Source organism: Sminthopsis crassicaudata, chromosome 3 (assembly GCF_048593235.1).
Source record: "Sminthopsis crassicaudata isolate SCR6 chromosome 3, ASM4859323v1, whole genome shotgun sequence".
In the NCBI taxonomy this organism is placed as follows: Eukaryota; Metazoa; Chordata; class Mammalia; order Dasyuromorphia; family Dasyuridae; genus Sminthopsis; species Sminthopsis crassicaudata.
In genome coordinates, this window is record NC_133619.1 from 562,517,391 (window position 1) to 562,534,856 (window position 17,466).

At 36.6% G+C, this 17,466-nt stretch overlaps 1 protein-coding gene across 2 annotated transcripts in view; it reads left to right on the forward strand.

The window, feature by feature from the left end:
• The window catches only part of LRCH1 (leucine rich repeats and calponin homology domain containing 1), a 213,985-nt gene that overhangs the window by 115,486 nt on the left and 81,033 nt on the right, over positions 1 to 17,466 (forward strand). For both annotated transcript variants that reach the window (XM_074304722.1, XM_074304723.1), the window contains exon 3: positions 14,383 to 14,509. In XM_074304722.1, coding sequence (XP_074160823.1) covers positions 14,383 to 14,509 — 127 coding nt within the window. The remainder of the gene's footprint in view (positions 1 to 14,382; positions 14,510 to 17,466) is intronic.

The window sequence follows — 17,466 nt, forward strand, 5'->3', positions numbered from 1 at the left end:
TTAAAAGACTGGTTTTCTTTATTCTGCATTAGTGATTCATTCAATTAATTCAAAGCTAGACATTTCTGGCTCCACTACTATATTCCCTAGCAAGAGAAAGAGCAGCTCAAGCTAACCCAATGAAATAAAGTTCTCAGAGAGTACCAAAAAAGACATACTCACTTTTCTTTGGTAGCTTTGCTTTATTTGGACTCCATGAGGCATTATATCTCTCCCAGGATAAGCTGATCAATTAACATCTTCTGATGATGCAGATTGCTTTAGTTTTTTATATCCAACACCTTTTCAGTTAAAAATTGGAACAATTATCTCTTTTGCCCCATGTAGTTTCATTTGCCACACTTTGATAAAGTCAGTTGGGATTCAAATGGAGTTACTTGACCATGCCTTAAATCCAAATCACTCTGGCTTTACAGATTGGCCAATAATAGGTCCAAGTCCAAGCTTCACTTGGTCATTGTTTGAGTTTTGGTGGTTCTGAGTGAATGTGAATAGCAATTTTTCTCTTTTGGCCAGAAACCCTAAGGATCTTCCCCTCCCAAATAGATTTTTTTTGTTTACATAAAAGAGACCTTTTTGGTCTCATTTTTTACCTAGCTTTAGTCATTGAATTAGCTTTGGCATGGAGGGAATGTTGGTGCTTGATTTTTTGTTTGCAGATAATTGCAGCCTCCAAAGCTAAGATACAACAAAGTATGGATGGATTCTCTGCTGCTTGTGCTAATTTTGGTCTAACAATTAATACCAAGAAATATAAGTACTCCATGAGCCAGCAGCACATCATCCATATGTTATAGTTACAGCAAGTGGAGAAGTTTTGAATGCTGTGATAAGTTCCCTTGCTTTGGCAAGATACTCTAGAGATGACATACACATTAATAATGAGATTGACACATGCACTGCCAGAGCTAGCTTAGTGTTTAGGAGGCTCCAAAAGAAAGTGTGAAAGAGGAGAGAGACTGAAGATCAACTGTTATACTGACCCCACTGTTGTATGCCTCTGAAACTTGGCCAGCATATCAATGCCATGCCAGGAAATTGAATCACTTCCATTTTTGAATTGTCTTAGTAGACTCTGAAGATCATCTGGTAGGATAAGACACCAGACACTGAAGTCCTTTCTCAAATTAAATTGCCAGTCATTCAAACTGCAGAGAGTACAACTCCAGTGGGCTTACCACTTTATTTCAATGCCAGACATATGCTTGCCAAAAAAGACTATTTTATGAAGAACTCACATGGGGCAAGAACTAGGTCATTTTAGGAACTTTAGAATTGATTGTATGACATGGGAGACAGCAGCACAGGACCACCCAGCATGGCATGCCCTCATCAGAGAAGTGCTGTGTTCTATGAGCAAAGTGAATTAGTTCAGAAGAAAGACATGATGCACAAAGAAAGAGAATCCACATGTTTATAGGGACTATTTGTGGCCAACCTGTGGCAGAGCATTTCTAGTTCATATTGGTCTGATAATTCTCAATCAGGCACACTAACTTGGCTTTAATGTAGTGATGTCATTTTGGTCTTCAAGAACAAAGGATAACAACCAACCAGCCTTGTTGTTTGTTCTTCATTCTGAAAGAGGACCAATGACATCAAAAAGGTGATGTCTTGATTTGCAAGTGAATTCAAGTTAAGTGAGGTAGAGCTGTTCAGAAACACCAGCCTCACTTTCTCCTACGGAGCCATCTGGATCTTGTGGCAAGATATAGATCAAAATGATTGGAGATGACCCCCCAGGAGATCTTGAGCTTTTTAAGCTAAAGTCTTTTCCAGGTCTCAGTTTGTCTTGAGGCAACACCTATTCAATAACTGATTGTTGTCTTTGGTTCTCAAAGGGAACCAAAATGACATCATTATATTGGGTGATCTTCAGCTTCCTAAGACAATTCAAATGGAAGTGATTCGGTTTCCTGGCATGGCACTGGTACACTGTCCAGGTTTCAAAGGCATAACTTCAGTTTGATGGTGTAATTCCTCTCCTCTCGCACATTTTCCTTTGGAGCTTCCCCAAAACTGAGCTAACTTTGGCAGTATATGTGTCAACATCATGCTCAATATGGATATTCCTGGAAAATATACTGCAACAACAGCTCTCTGTTACCTCTCCCTCCTGATTGGAGAACTGGAAGATGGAGTAATAAACTCTTTCTTTTGGACATATTGAATTTGATATGCTTAGTGAATATCTAGTTGGAAATGTCTAATAAATAGTTGGTCATGTAAAATTGGAAATAAACTGAAATTGGACATATGGATATAGTAGTTATTTAGTAGGGATGATTAAACCAATGGAAACTGAGGCTATCAGGAAAATTTAGAGAAAAAATAGGGTCCAGTTTAAAGATCTATGCTTGGAGATCATAAGATCATAAATGTAGAGCTAGATGAACCCTCAGGAGCTATGTTGTTGCACCCTCTCAAAGGAGTTGGAGGAGAGGCCACAATGGTAGAAAGAGAAGCAGGAATGAGTAATATCATATAAACCAAGAGAAGAAAGAGTGTCTAGGAAGAGAGAATGTAATCAGTGTTATATGTTATAGGGAGAGTAAGAACTGAAAAAGCTAGTGGGTTTTGCCAATTAAGAAATTCATTAGTAATCTTGGCGAGAGCTTTTTTACTTACCTGATGGAGTTAAGATGCCAAAAAGTGGAAGTAAATAATAGATAGATTGCTTTTGTTTTTAGAAGGTTGGCTATGAAGGAAGAAGAGAAATACAGTGAATTTAGGAGAATACATTAGTTGAGAAATGGTAGCATTAAGTTCATGTTTCTCTTAAGAACTAGGGAAGTTTCCATGAACCTTCCATGATTGTCCCACTTCCTTAGCTGAGAAATTTGCCTTATATGTTACCAAAAAAAATTGAGACCATTTTCCCATGAGCTCCCTCTTCTTTCCCCTTCCTCATCTATCACTCAGTTGCATTCTGCCACTGTCTCCTCCTCTACTAATGTCTCATAATATGAAGTAACCTTACTCCTGATAATTCTCTCAAGCAATCTCATTCCATCTCATCTCTTCAACATATTTCCCTTTCTGTCACACTGACTTTTACTTCTTTTTAGTATTTTCTGTCTCCTGACTCATTCCTTACTGCAAAAACATGCCCTTGTCTCTTCTATCCTTAAGAACACCTTACTTGATCTTTTCATTCCTGTAACTTTTTGTTGAGTATCTCCTCTGCCCTTTGTAGCTAATCTCTTTGAAAGGGTAATCCACGATATGATGCTGCTCTATTTTTTCTTTTCTCATTATCTTCCTGACTCCTTACAGTCTAGCTTGATTCATCATTCCATCAAAACTGCTTTCTCTAAAGTTATCTGTGAACTATGCCCAAAGGGTTGTCACACTGTGCATACCCTTTGATCCAGTGGTGTCTCTACTGTGTCCCAAAAAGATCATGTGCAAAAATGTTTTGTAGCAGCCCTTTTTTGTAGTGGAAAGGAAGTAGGATGCCCATCAGTTGGGGAATAACTGAATAAGTTATGTATAAGAAGGTAATGAAATATTATTGCTCTATAAGAAATGACCAGCAGGAGGATTTCAGAGAGGCCTGGAGAGACTTACATGAACTGATACTAAGTGAAGTGAGCAGAACCAGGAGAACATTGTACACAATCAATGAGATTATGTGATGATCACTAATGATGGACATGGCTCTTTTCAACAGTGAGGTGATCCAGGCCAGTTCCAATGATCTTGTGATGGAGAGAGGACTGTGGGGACTGAGTGTGGATCACAACATAGTATTTTCACTTTTATTGTTGTTTGCTTGCATTTTGTTTTCTTTCTCAAATTTTTTTCTTTTTGATCTGATTTTTTGTGCAATATAATAATTGTGGAAATATGTATCAGAATTGTACATGTTTAATATTTTTGGATTATTTGCCATTTGAAAGGAGAGAGAAGGGAGGGAGAAAAAAATTTGGAACACAAGGTTTTGCAAGAGTGAATGCTGAAAATTATTTGTGCATATTGAAAATAAAAAGCTTATAAAATTTTTAAAAAGTTATCAGTGATCTTTTAGCTGCAAAATCCCAAACCTTTTCTTAAATCCTATTCTCTCTCAATTTTCTGCAGCTTTTGACAATGTCGATTCCTCTCTCTTCCCTAGTACTCTCTTCACTCTAGATTATCAAGACACCTGGTTCTCTTCATTCATATCTTACTACTCCTTCTCAGTGTCTTTTGCTGAATCCTTATCTTGATCACACTTTTTAATTGTGGTATCCCATAGGGTTCTGTCCTGGACCCTTTTCTCCCTCTTAAGTTCCATGGATTTAATGACTGTCTCTACATCTGTGATTTTTTGAGTCTGCCTATCCTACTCCAGTCTGCCTGCTGACCTCCAAACTTGCATCTACAATTGCCATTCAGATTTCTCAAACTGAATATCCTTTAGACATTTTAAATTTAGCTGATCTAAGAATTCATTCATCTTCCCTTCCCTACTCCCACCATTCCTCTCTGCTACCTACTTTCCCTATTATTATTGAAGGCAACTTCATTCTCTCAGTCCCTTAAGCTTATACTTGACTCTTCACCGTCTCTCACCCTTAATATTCAATCTTCTGCCATGGCCTATCTTTCACTTTTGCAGCATTTCTCAAACACTCCTGTTTCTCTTCTCTGATCATCACCTCACAACTGGCTATTTGAACAACCTGCTAATGGGTCTGCCTGCCTCAAATCTCTTGCCAATATAATCCATCTTTCATTCAACCACTCAAGTGATTTTTCTAAAGTGAAGTTCCAGCCATGTCACTCCCTACTCCATAAACTTCATGAGGCCCTTTTCACTTCCATTACCAAGTTTAAAGTCCTCTGGCATTCAAAGCTCTTCATTACCTAATACCTTTTTTCCAGGATTCTTACATCTTACTTATTCAATACTTATTCCCTTACTTACTTACTTATTCCTTACTTACATACTTATTTATTCTTACTCCCTGCTGGTATTCTTCAATCCAGTGGCACCCGCTTTCTTGTTTTTTCCCCAAATAAGATACTCAGCTGCAAGCATTTCCTTTCTCAAATCTCCTCCCTTCCCTCTTTTTTAAAAATAGTATTTTATTTCCCCCAATTACACAAACAATTTTTAACTTTTTTAAGTTTTGAGTTCCAAATTCTATCCTTCCATCCCTCCCTCCTCTCCTTTTCTGAAAGAGTAAACAATCTGATATAATGCTTTCCTTCTTTTAATCCTTCCTATTAATCTTATAAGCAACTTGTTCATCTATATTTGTTGTGCCCCTCACTAAAATGAACTTCTTGTCTCTCTTGTATCCCCAATGCGTAGCACAGTACCTGGTACAAACTTTTATCTCTTCATTCTTAAAGAGAATCATGATATCAGGGAAGTGTTGCAATGATATGCAAGGGAATTGGATTGAAATGAGGGAGAGCTGGGTAAGGTCACCTGCCTCACTTTCTCTTCCCAAGCTATGGTGAGATACAGATCAGGACTTAATGAATGGAATTGATTGAAGAAAGGAACAAATAGATAAGGAGACAAAGAAAATTAGTGAGAGGGATGGATGATTGAATGGACCAACTTGCAGAGGTAACAGTAGGGGACAGATTCAAAAACCCAAGAAGTTTACAAAATTTCCTCAGAAAGAGAGCAAAGAAGAAAAGAGTGGGGGGGGGGGGCGGAAATGTAGAGAGATGATGTGGAATTTAAGATTAGGAAGGAGGGGAAAGCTGATGTTCGGTAGTATTTAGAGATGGTAATTAAACCTTGAAATTAAGGTGATAATTTGAGCTCAGGATAGCTGATAAAAAATCACTAAAAGTGAAAACATAGAGAGAAGATAACCAAGTATAATTAACCTTTCGTGTCTTTTGTCTGTGCCACTTTTTTTTTGGTAATTTATTATATGTTTGTTACCTTGTGTTTTGTGTGTGTGTGTGTGTATGTGTGTGTGTGTGTGTGTGTGTGTGTGTGTGTGTGTGTGTGTGTATAATGAATGTGAAAAACAAAAGCTTTAATAAATTTAAAATAAGATTAAAAAGTAAAAGAACTCAAAACCATGATAGGAAATTATATGGCTAGAAGAGAAGGACCAAAATTAGAAGCTTAAACCCCAATGAAAATAACTTCTTTCTGTAGTAATCAGCCACTGTTTATTAAGGAACAGTTGACTGTGGTTTAGATTTCTTGAAGGCTGACTTAATAGTTAGCCTCTTAATTAGTAACTGTTTCAGTCATGCAAATACAAAATATAAAACTACCACTGCAGGTTTTCCTGTAGGGGAGTGTCAGGTAAATTTTATTGCTTCTATTGCACAGTCAATTCCTATTTGGCTGGAGAGCATCCTCTAATAGCAATCATTTTGCTCTAACTTTTAATAAGAAAAAGGGAATGTAATAGTAATTTCAGAAGTAATTTAGAAGATATTAAAAAAACATTTTGCACAGAGGAAAAAATGGTCCATTTCATCACTTTGCCCTAAGGGAAATAGGAGAGGAAATAGATTGACTAAATGATTGAGAAGGGTCAAGTTGTCACTGACTTTAATAGTGTGAAGTTTATTAAGAAATATTTGTTGTAGTGGTTGCTGAAAGGCTTGGATGCAAAGTGAATTTAAATATTTTAAGCAGTAGTTTATTTATACTCTGGGAAGGTTTATGGACTGATACTGTGGGAAACTAGTTCTGTTGCAACAGCCCAAATATGGTGCAGGTATGCAGAGTGGAAAGGCTTGGGCAGTTCTAGTAATAAGACTAAAGTTGGAGTTTCTCTAAACAGTCACTGTGTTTTGACTATGAACTGAGTTGTTCTGCCTAAGTTCTCTGTTCTCTCTAAGCAAGGTTATTGTTGTTTGGTTTGAGAGTCATTCCCAGGATGTGAACTAGTTTTAAAGCATAGTTGACATTCATCCAGGCTGCCAAAATTACTCTGGTTCAAGGTAGAGAGAGAAGAAGGTAGGTACAAGGGAAAGGGGTTGGGGAGGAGAGAGAGAGAGAGAGAGAGAGAGAGAGAGAGAGAGAGAGAGAGAGAGAGAGGGAGGGAGGGAGGGAGGGAGGGAGGGAGGGAGGGAGGGAGGGAGGGAGGGAGGAGGAGAGAGAGAGAGAGAGAGAGAGAGAGAGAGAGAGAGAGAGGGAGGGAGGGAGGGAGGGAGGGAGAAAGAGATTCAAAATTCTTACAAAATGGGAAATTCCAAATATTTATAATCCCTTTAGCATCAAATTCACAGAAGCATATAAATAAAGTTTTATTTAGAAATTTTTAGTTACACAACTGAGTGTGAAAAATATAGTCTTTTTAAAAATACTGAATTATTTTTAGGTATGGTATGGTTGTTTATTGGATAGCAGTTGTCCCTTATTCTTGAAGAGAACGAAAATGATATCACCATGCTGGCGTCAAGGTACAGTGTGTCCAGCTGTGGTTGATCAGACCCAATACAAGCTCAAAAGGCTCTGCCACAAGTTGGGCACAAGTAGTCCATATAAACATTTGGAGTGATGTCACTAAATTTGCACGTCTCATGTTTCTTTTGAGCTACTGCAGTTCTGCTTCCCTCAGAGCACAGTGCCTTCTTTGATGTGGGCATGCTATGTTGGGTGGTCCTTTGTCAATGTCTCCCATGTCACACATTTGATTCCAGAGTTCCTCAGAGAGACCTTGTAAATGTTCTCATATCATTTCTTCTGGCCACTGTGTGTGCTCCTGTCTTGCATGAGTTTTCCATGTTTATACCACATGTTTTATTCCACAACAACATGGCCAGCCTATTGCAGTCACATTCTCTGTAGAAGGGTTTGAATGCTGGGCAATTTAGCTGTAGAAAGGAACTCAATGTCTGGTATCTTATCCTGCCAGCTGATCTTCAGAATCTCCTTAAGATAATTCAAATGGAAGTGATTCATTTTCCTGGCACTGTGCTGGTACATTGTCCAGGTTTCACAGGCATGAGATCAATACAACAGCTCTGTAGACTTTCACTGTGGCAGTTGATCTAATACCTTTCTCCTATACTTTCCCTCCCTAACTGCTTTCTTTATTACTTCTGACAAAGATTCACATTTTTCTGAAAATTCTTCAAATGCTTCATTTCTTATGGCATAATAGTATTACATTACCTTTTATGTAATCATAGTTTGTTCAGCTATCCTCCATTATCCTTTCTAAATAGGTTTATGGTAATGTCTGGTTTTATAGGATTCCTTGGTTTCCATTTACAACTCATTCTTAAACTCTTCACTCTTTTCATGCTGCAAACAAACATTACAGATATGAAGTCATGCAAAATCTATTTCATTATTAGTCATATTCCCAAAAAACAAATAAGGAAAAGCAAGAGAAGAAAATATTCTTCAGTCTGTTCTCTTAATCCATTGATTGTCTATCTGGAGGTGAATAGAATGTTTCATCATGAGTCCTTTGGCTACTTTTCAAATTAAACTGTAGGATGGGATTTCACTTTGAATTCAGTATATATTTGAATTTCATGAATGTATGTATATGTATGTATATACATATGTATATATGAAAACACACATATATTTATACATGCCTGTATGTGTGCTCTACACTTATAAGTCCAAATCTGGCCTCAGATGCTTACTAGTGGTGTGATTTGGGACAAGTCACTTAACCCTATGTACCTCAGTTTCCTCTTTTATAAAATGAGTTGGAGAAGAAAATGGCAAACCACTCCAGTTTCACTAACAAAAAAATCCCAAATGGGGTCACAAGGAATTGGATTGAAAATAACTGAAGCTGTGTGTGTGTGTGTGTGTGTGTGTGTGTGTGTGTGTGTGTGTGTGTGTGAGAGAGAGAGAACACACACACATACTTGTGAATATACATATATGTCATTTAAAATCATAAGGTAAGCATTTGGTTTATTTAGGTTCCTTGAATTCCTATTTCAGATGCAAACTCAAGACATTTTCAAAATAATAATCAGTAATAATCTGCAAATTCTAAAAATCAAATAAAACGAGCAGTATCCATTACCTGAAAACAATTTAAGACATATCCTATTTAAATGACAAATAATTTGAGCTAATTTCTTACTTTAGAATAAAATTAATCTATAATTTGATTCTTTAGTATAACAAATATCTAGTATTATAAAACTCCCTTCTGAAATTTACTATTTTCTACTAAAAATCTGCAGGAAGAAAAACAATAAAGATGAATTAGTCAGTTCATAATTAAATTTATCCCCCAACACAGAAGGAAAACATTATGGTCAGAATTTAATTTAATGTCAGTTTGCAAATTCTTAGGAAATTCAAACTAATTTTAATAATAGCTCATGTGTTACATAACTAATATAGGATAATTACTCCCAGTGGTGTTTTTTTTTTTTAACTAAAGTGTAACAATTTGATGCTTTCCTCTCTGACATATAGGTACTCTTTGCTTTACAGTACTGATTTCTATTCATTTTTTTCATTCCAAAATTAATTTCTTTTCCTCTTTACTTTGTTTGCAAAATAGAGGAGTTTATATTTGATCCTACCTGTGCTTTAGGAAACTAATCTTGGTGATTTTGTTGACAAAAGATTGAAGCAAGAGATACAAGACTTGGAGGTCAACAAGGAGACCTATTCTAGTACAGGTGTTAAATGATAAGGAAATAAGGGCATAAAACTTCAATTATATTTATCTGTGTACAATCTGTATCTCCCTGTTAAAATGTAGCCTCTGTTTTTAAAGTGTATGGCTAGTAATAGGTATCTGATAAATGTTCTTATTTCTTTTTAAGAATATCTAAACATAAGATACTATGAGTATTGCCTTATCTAAATCTTGACTCTCAAATTATAACTGGGTAAAATTATAAATAATTTTAAACATTTAAATTACATTCCATATCATTTATTTCATTAAAGGAATGATGATTGACTTCAGTTCTGTAATGCTTTTAGAGAAGTTCAGAGAAAGGTGACAAGATAGATCACATCAAATTAAGAAATTTGCTTAGTACTAGCCTTTTCTCTGTCTCTTTGATCCAGATAGAATTCAGCTTCTCTTTGGAAAATGAAGTCTAAGAAGTATGATTCCATGGAAATCTTGCCTGTTGCGGTGTCCTTCCCTGTAGTAAGATATTAACAATACCTTTCTAGGCCTGGATTCTGAGCTTCCCACCTGAAAAAACATCTGGCTCTCCTCTTCCACTATTTATATATTATATTTATATATTATTTATATATATACATATAAATAATGTATTTATATATTATTTATATATAAATATATATATGCACACACACACACACACACACACACGTGTGTGTGTGTGTGTATACAATGAATACAAAGTAGCAGCTGAAGGAATCAGCAAAGGTTTCATGTAAAAGGTGGTAGTGGGGCTAAGTCTTGAAGAAAACCAGAAATACTAGGATGCAGAAGTGAAGAAATACATTCCAGATGTACTAGTCAGTGCAGATATACAAAGGTGAAAGATGGAACTTCATGTATACAGTCAGCAAATAGATAAGTATGGTTGGATCTGCATATATTGTAGAGGGGAAAACTAGGTAATAAGTTGGGAAAGGTAGCAAAGAGCCAGGTTTTAAAGAGCTTTAAATATCAGAGTTAATATTTGATCCTAGACATAATAAGAAACTAATGGAGTTTGTTGAGCAGGAAAATGATATGGTTCTAATTACACTTGAGGAAAATATTACTTTAGGTATCTAAAGAATGCATTGGAGTAGGAAGAATTGTTAGTAAGCATTTATTAAAATGCCTATGTGCTGGGCACTGTATAACTTCCAGGGTTATAAAGAAAAGGCAACAAAAATTAATGGAAGTTTGAGGAGGGAAGGAGGGGAGAAGGGAAAGAGGGAGAAAGTATGGAAGGAAGAAAGAAAAGAAAGAAGGGAGGACGGGAGTCTTCCAATAGTTCTAGGTCAATTTTACTCACAGAGATTGTTGTTTTTCCTTTGTTCTTGAAGAGGATAATGACATCAGGGAAATGATGTCTTAACATGAAAGTGAATTGGATTTAAATGAGGGAAGCTTGTACAAGGTCACCTGCCTCACTTTTCACTCCAGAGCCACTTGGGTCCAGTGGACAGATATGCAGGCCTTAAACCAAAACCAATCTGATTTAAATTGGCCACCAGTAGGTCCTGGGCAAGCTCCTTAAGGTCATTATTTGGTTCCTGATTGACTCAGATTGAATGTAAATAGCAGTAATTTCTGCTTTGGCCAGAAAGCCTGAGGGTTTTCCCCTCCCAGATTCATTTATTTATTTAGATTTTTTTTTTTACTAAGTAAAAGAGGAAATTCTTTGCTTCAGTTGCTGCCTTCCATTAATCACTGAATGGGTACTGAATGGGTACAGCCTCAGTCAAACTTCTACTGAAGACTTTAGCTTAAAAAGGTCATTTCATCTAGGACCATTTGTCCAGGTCTATATCTGGTTACTAGACCCAGTGGATTGGCCAGAGAAAGTAAAGTAGCTGACCTTACCCAGCTCTCCCTCACTTAAACCCAATTCATTTTCACATCATGGCATCATCTCCCTGATGTCATGATCTTCTTGGAGAAGGAAAGGCAAACAACAACAACCAGAAAGTTGGTGCCCAGGCAGTAACAGGAAAGTCTGGAAAATCAGGGGTTTTGAGGGCAAAGATAATGAGTTCTCTTTTGGACATAAAATTTGAAATGCTTATTGCTATCCAGTTTGATTTCTAACCAGTTGGTGATGTGAGGGGACTCTCCAGAGAAGAGATCTGGGCTCAACAGGGAATCAGTAGTATAGAGATGACAATTGAAACTTGAGGAGCAATGGAAACTACTGAAATTATGAATGTTACCAAATGAGAGAATGTAAAGAGAAGAGAGAGGAGGGCCTGGTCAAGGATTGTAAGAATTAGTATAATTACTCTTGCTTATGACAAATCATACATGCAGTCTGCTAGGTAATGAGAACTGGGAAAGGAGAAGAAACAGCCAGGAAGTGAAAAAAATCCTGCCCTATTTCTTTCTCCAAGGGACCATGTTGGGGAGTTCCTTTAAAATCAAATGAAATACTACATGTAGAAGTGTTTTGCAGTGTAAAGTGCTATGTATAATATGCTATTATTACATAAAATTCAAATATATATTAAGAAATTTAATCCCACCAATTATTCAAATTATCATAAATGTGAACCTTTTGAAGATTTTCTTTTTTTACTGTCATGGGCTTCTGAATCAAATCATCAGGATACCTAAAACCTGAGATTACTGGAATGGAAATTTCATCTAATCAGAGAGATATGGGAAGGTATGAAAGAATAGATTGGTCAGACAATATGAAAGTTTACATGAGTTAAGTATTGAGAACCTTTTTATCTTGATGGGAAGGTGAGAGAGTGTTAATGAGATGAGTAAAAAAATATTCTTCCTGTATTCTGTTTTATACATGAGTATTGAAATTGTCCCAGCTAAAGTAACCACTCTTCCATAAAGTCCTTCATGATCTGCTAAGTAATATCGATCCCTCTTTTTCTTAGAACATTTTGTTGATCTCTTATTTGCCTTTATTACATTGCCTTATATCTCATTTATATACATTATTTTGATCTCTTAGAATATGTGAACCATCTAAGAATGGTGCTTCTCAGTATCCTTTGTTCCCTTTTCTACCACTCTGCCAGTGTCCTGCAAATTCAAAGGGGGCCAGAAAGGCCTGAAGGCCATTTGTATTTTTCTTTGTTTCACTGACCATAGCCAAAGAAAGCATCCAGCTTCTGAAATGATTAGGTTTTTTGTACTTGAGGATGTTGGTTAGCTGGAAGCAGTCCCAGCTTGTTGCCAAAACCTTTCCAGCATAGGAGATTCTGCCAGAGGTTTTATTATAATGTTATATGTGGCTTTTGAGTACCTAGGATCTTTGCCACACCCTGGAATGACAACAAAGTAGGATTTGGTGGACATTTACAAGTCTTTTTACTGTGAAAGGCAGTGGTGTAGTAGAAAGTACTTCACCAGGACCAAGAAGACCTGGACTGGAGTTCTGATTTCACCCTTTGTAACATGTTAGTGTTTTTGAAAATAGATTATTAACATGTTAGGAGCAAAAAAATGACTTGGTGAGGAGGAAGTTGAGGTTAATGACTGAGAATTTTGGATCATCTCTGGGTGTTATTTATCCACGTCGTTTCCTGCTGCTTCACACAACTAAGGGTCATTTGTAGAAAATTGGCAGCCTATTCTGTTAGAGAGGAAGTTGGGCAAAGCATCTGGCAGGGAGAATGTCAGAGGAGGCCTCTGTGACCACTTCTGAGAGCCACATAATTTCTCTTGTAGCAGATATAACTTTTGCCTTTGGGCCAGGTTTGGAGAGATTTTCCTTTTTATGGTGGTTCTCTGGAGGCTCCAATATAGGCTTCAGCTGTAGTGGCTCCATGATCATAGGATCATGTGTGTGGAGAGATAGAGAGATAGAGAGATAGAGAGATAGAGAGATAGATAGATAGATAGATAGATAGATAGATAGATAGATCTGGAAGAAAGGAGAAACCTGAGAGGCTCTCCAGTCAGACCCCTTCATTTTTTAAGTGAGGCAATGACATGCTAAAGTTCACACAGTTAGGAAGTAGAAGGGACAGCATTTGGATCCCAGTTACTTAACTTTAAATTGGGTGATTTTTCCATTATATCACACTGTCTCTCTGGTTTTAGGAGACTGTAGCTAAAGGAGACTTTAGGTGTGAGAAATGACCTGCTTTTCAGTGGTCAGAGGTCACTATTTCTGACCTAGATGAAAAATTATGTCAGTTTTCATATATACTGATATATTTGCCCTAACTTAAATTTTTTAAAATTTATGTTATCAAGGAAAAAAACTCATACAATCTTCCTATTGTTCCTAGCTGTCTAGCTAGATTGTCAAAAAATGTGTGTGTGTGTGTGTGTGTGTGTGTGTGTGTGTGTGTGTGTGTGTGTGTATGTGTGTGTGTATTGCTTCCTCTGCCAGGCACTATGCTTAGTGCTTTATAATTATTATTTCATTGGATCTTCACAACAACTCTTTGAGGTGCTGTTATTATCACCATTCACTGAAGAGGAAACAGGCAAAAATAGAGGTTAAGTAATATGCTCAGGTTTACACAGCTAATAGATATCTCGAGGCCAGAAATGACCCCATTGATCTCAGGTTCAGTGCTTTATCCACTGTGCCACACCTCTCTAATTTGCTTCTATTTAGTGTATAAATAAAACTTTCCAAATAAATAGCTTAGACTTTATTTTTCCAAAGTTATTTTTTTGACTACTTGCCATTTGAATGGTTAACATATCCAGCAAAGATTAAATTTTAATTTTATAAACTGCTGCTTTCATTTCCAGATGCTAACTCACATAAATATACAGCATAATATGAGATGTATTTTTATTTGTATTATTCCATTTTTTGTTGCAGTCGGAATCAACTGTCATCGTTGCCAGCCTGCCTGTGTGGTCTCCCTCTCAAAGTCTTAATTGCAAGTAACAACAAGCTTGGATCTCTTCCAGAAGAGATAGGTCAGCTCAAACAGTTAATGGAATTGGTACGTTACTGATTTGAATGTTGTAATATTTGGTGATTGTTGTTTTTACTGATATAGTCCAAACAAGAATGCAAAAAGTTCCTTGTTACAATCAGATATTCTACTGTCATTGGACCTTGAATATCTTGAGCTCTTCAATGACAGCAGGTATTAAACTTAAATTCAATAATTTTTGCCTTAATGGAGAACATATTGCCATTCATTAGTTTCTGAGATTATTTTTTAAGATCAAAATAGTTTATAATTAATTTAAATACAAATCGATTTCTTATCTTCATTAATATATACACACACAAATATATATATCAAGACAATATCTTATTTACATTTAGTTATAGTAAGTGACAGAAAAGACAGCTTTATTAACATCAGATTTTTAAAAATCATAGTTCCAAAAAAATAAAAAATATAGGTGTACCCAGTAATAAAGACTAGAGCCATTGGGTAGGAGTAGACTGTAGGAGTCCAAAGCCATGTAGTATGGTATTATATTTTCAGTTTTACTGCTTCTCTACTTTCTCACTATTCAAAGTTCTTTTAGAAGAAGACAGCAGAATGCAATGGAAACACTATTAGCTTAGTAACCAAAGAACTTTGAGTCTAAGATCTGCCACTTACTGTGTGATCTTATACAAGTTACTTAACCTCAATTTCTTCATCTATAAACAGAAAGTTGTACTCCATAACTTCTAAGGTTCTTTTTCATCTATAAATCTGTGATCTATGAGTGAATGAATACCTAGAGGCTTGCTTTTACTTTGAATTATAATTGTTTCCAAATTTATTAAGAAGTTGCTCTTTTTACCTTAAAAAGCAAAAAAAGGGGGAAAGATTCTGGGAAGATGATGGGAGTAAGTCAGTAAATTTTAAGCTCTCCAGATTTCCCTCACAAATAGAATAAATTTGCACTTTAGCATGAATATAGATTGGTAAAGAAAATATAGAAGACTTAGGGCAGGAACAGGGTTTCTTCTGGTACAACCTGAAAAGATCTGTGGAAAGCCCACCAAGCTGGAGATTAAGCCATGTGAAATGCAATCACCTCCCAGCTAACTCTGTTGCACAAATACCCAGTGGGGACCCCTGGGACGACTTGCATTTGGCTGGAGCCTCAAGAGGAACCATAGAAACTTTCATCTCCTGAATAGTGTGAGGAGTTGGGGGTCTAACTCTTGGAAGACTGAGTGAAACTTGTCTAATGAGGAATGCTAAATCCAGCTGTGCTGCAGAGATGTGGCCCTGGGCAGGAAGGAACCAGCATACCCTATGAGTGTAGAAACAGTGGAGCAGGGATGCTGCTGCTTACAGGTACTTGCAAGAAGGGAGAGTTATTGGTTTGGGGTTCCAGGTCAGAGACGAGAGCTGAAATAAAGCTAGAAGCACTATCAACCCACCCCTCAATTAGAAGTGCTTACACTATTACTGCTTATTTTTTAAAAATGAGCAAAGAAGAAAGACCCCAAGCATAGAAACTTACTATGGGAATAAGGAAGACTAGGCTTCATCTTCAGAGGAGAACACCGAAGTTTAAAAAAAAAAAAAAAAAAAAAAAAAAGCTTCTTTTAATCCAAATAATAATTTGAAATGGTTTCCTGCACCCTTTGCTTCTCTGTCTGCCCATTCCCACTGTGAGTATGTTTTATAAACTATAAGTTGTCCTCTCTTTAATGCCTCTGTAACAAATCTTTCTCTGCACCTCATTTGTGTAATACAATTACTATTTTTACTCCTACTCTGCCCCAATCTTTCTTCTGAGCTACCCCACTGTTGATGTCAATCTTAAATATATGGTATACATTTCCCATGTAAAAAGAACATAAGACAAGTTAAGGAGCAGAAAGCAAAGAGTCAGCAGGGATAGGAAAGATATATTGAGGGTGGGGCAAGGCATGTCTGTATGTATAAATCTACACATAAATCTACAATTGTTTTTGGTTCTCTGCTGCACACCTTTTTTTATTTTATTCCTTTTTTTTTTTGTTCCTTTCATCCCCTGCCCTCCCCCAAACAAGCTATAGTTAAGAAAGGATATATTTATGCATAAATATGTAGCAAGAAAATTCTTCTTAGGCCTCCTTCTCACCCCATCCATAACAAGCAGAGGGGGTGGGTAGGAGAACAATTTCCTTAATTCTCCCATACCAATGTAGAAGGACAACTGTTTGGAAAACTCATATTTCGGACTCTTAATGGCTCCCAGAGCTTTCTCAGCCATCATTACTTGTATTTCTTCCTTCTAAAGGTGCTTTTTGTTGCTTCTTTTTACCATGTCATTGTTGCTATGGGCTGGCGTTAAGGCTGATGCTTCTTCCCTGAGGGAGTGTTATGGTTCTTTTATAATATTGCTCTAGGAATCAGAAGCATACTTCCAGCTCTTTTGTTAGTCAAGCCCACACAAGTGTGACTGAGAGATTTCTCACTCATAACTTGTTAAGATTCTATTTATTCACCTTGTTGCCTTTCCTCCCTATCCCACTTCCATTTAGAAAAAAGGTAGCTGAATCAGGGTAAGTTCCTTTCACTTCTTCCGTGCTCCAGAATACTACCAGTAAATACTGCTTCCCTCCTCTCCTCCTCCACAGTTTATATTTCCTGCTAAATCCTTACTTGAAATAATTGTATTTACTTTTCATTTGCCCTTTCAGTTCCATCATGCTCTAGGCAGACAGTACTGATGCTATGCAAATAGATTTGAACTTCAACTCACTTGCAAAAGGTTTAGTAACCCCAGAGTGGGAAGGGTAGAAGTGCCCTATATTCCAACACAAAGTTCCTGTTTCTCTTAAACTCTCATCTCAGTGAGTAAAAATCATCCTGGATGATATATAAATATGGTATATAGATGGATACCAAAATATTCATTAATTTTTATAGAGCATACATATTAGATAATTATCCTAGTTACATAAACTACCTACATATAATTAGTACACAGCATCCAATATTAGAGTTATATG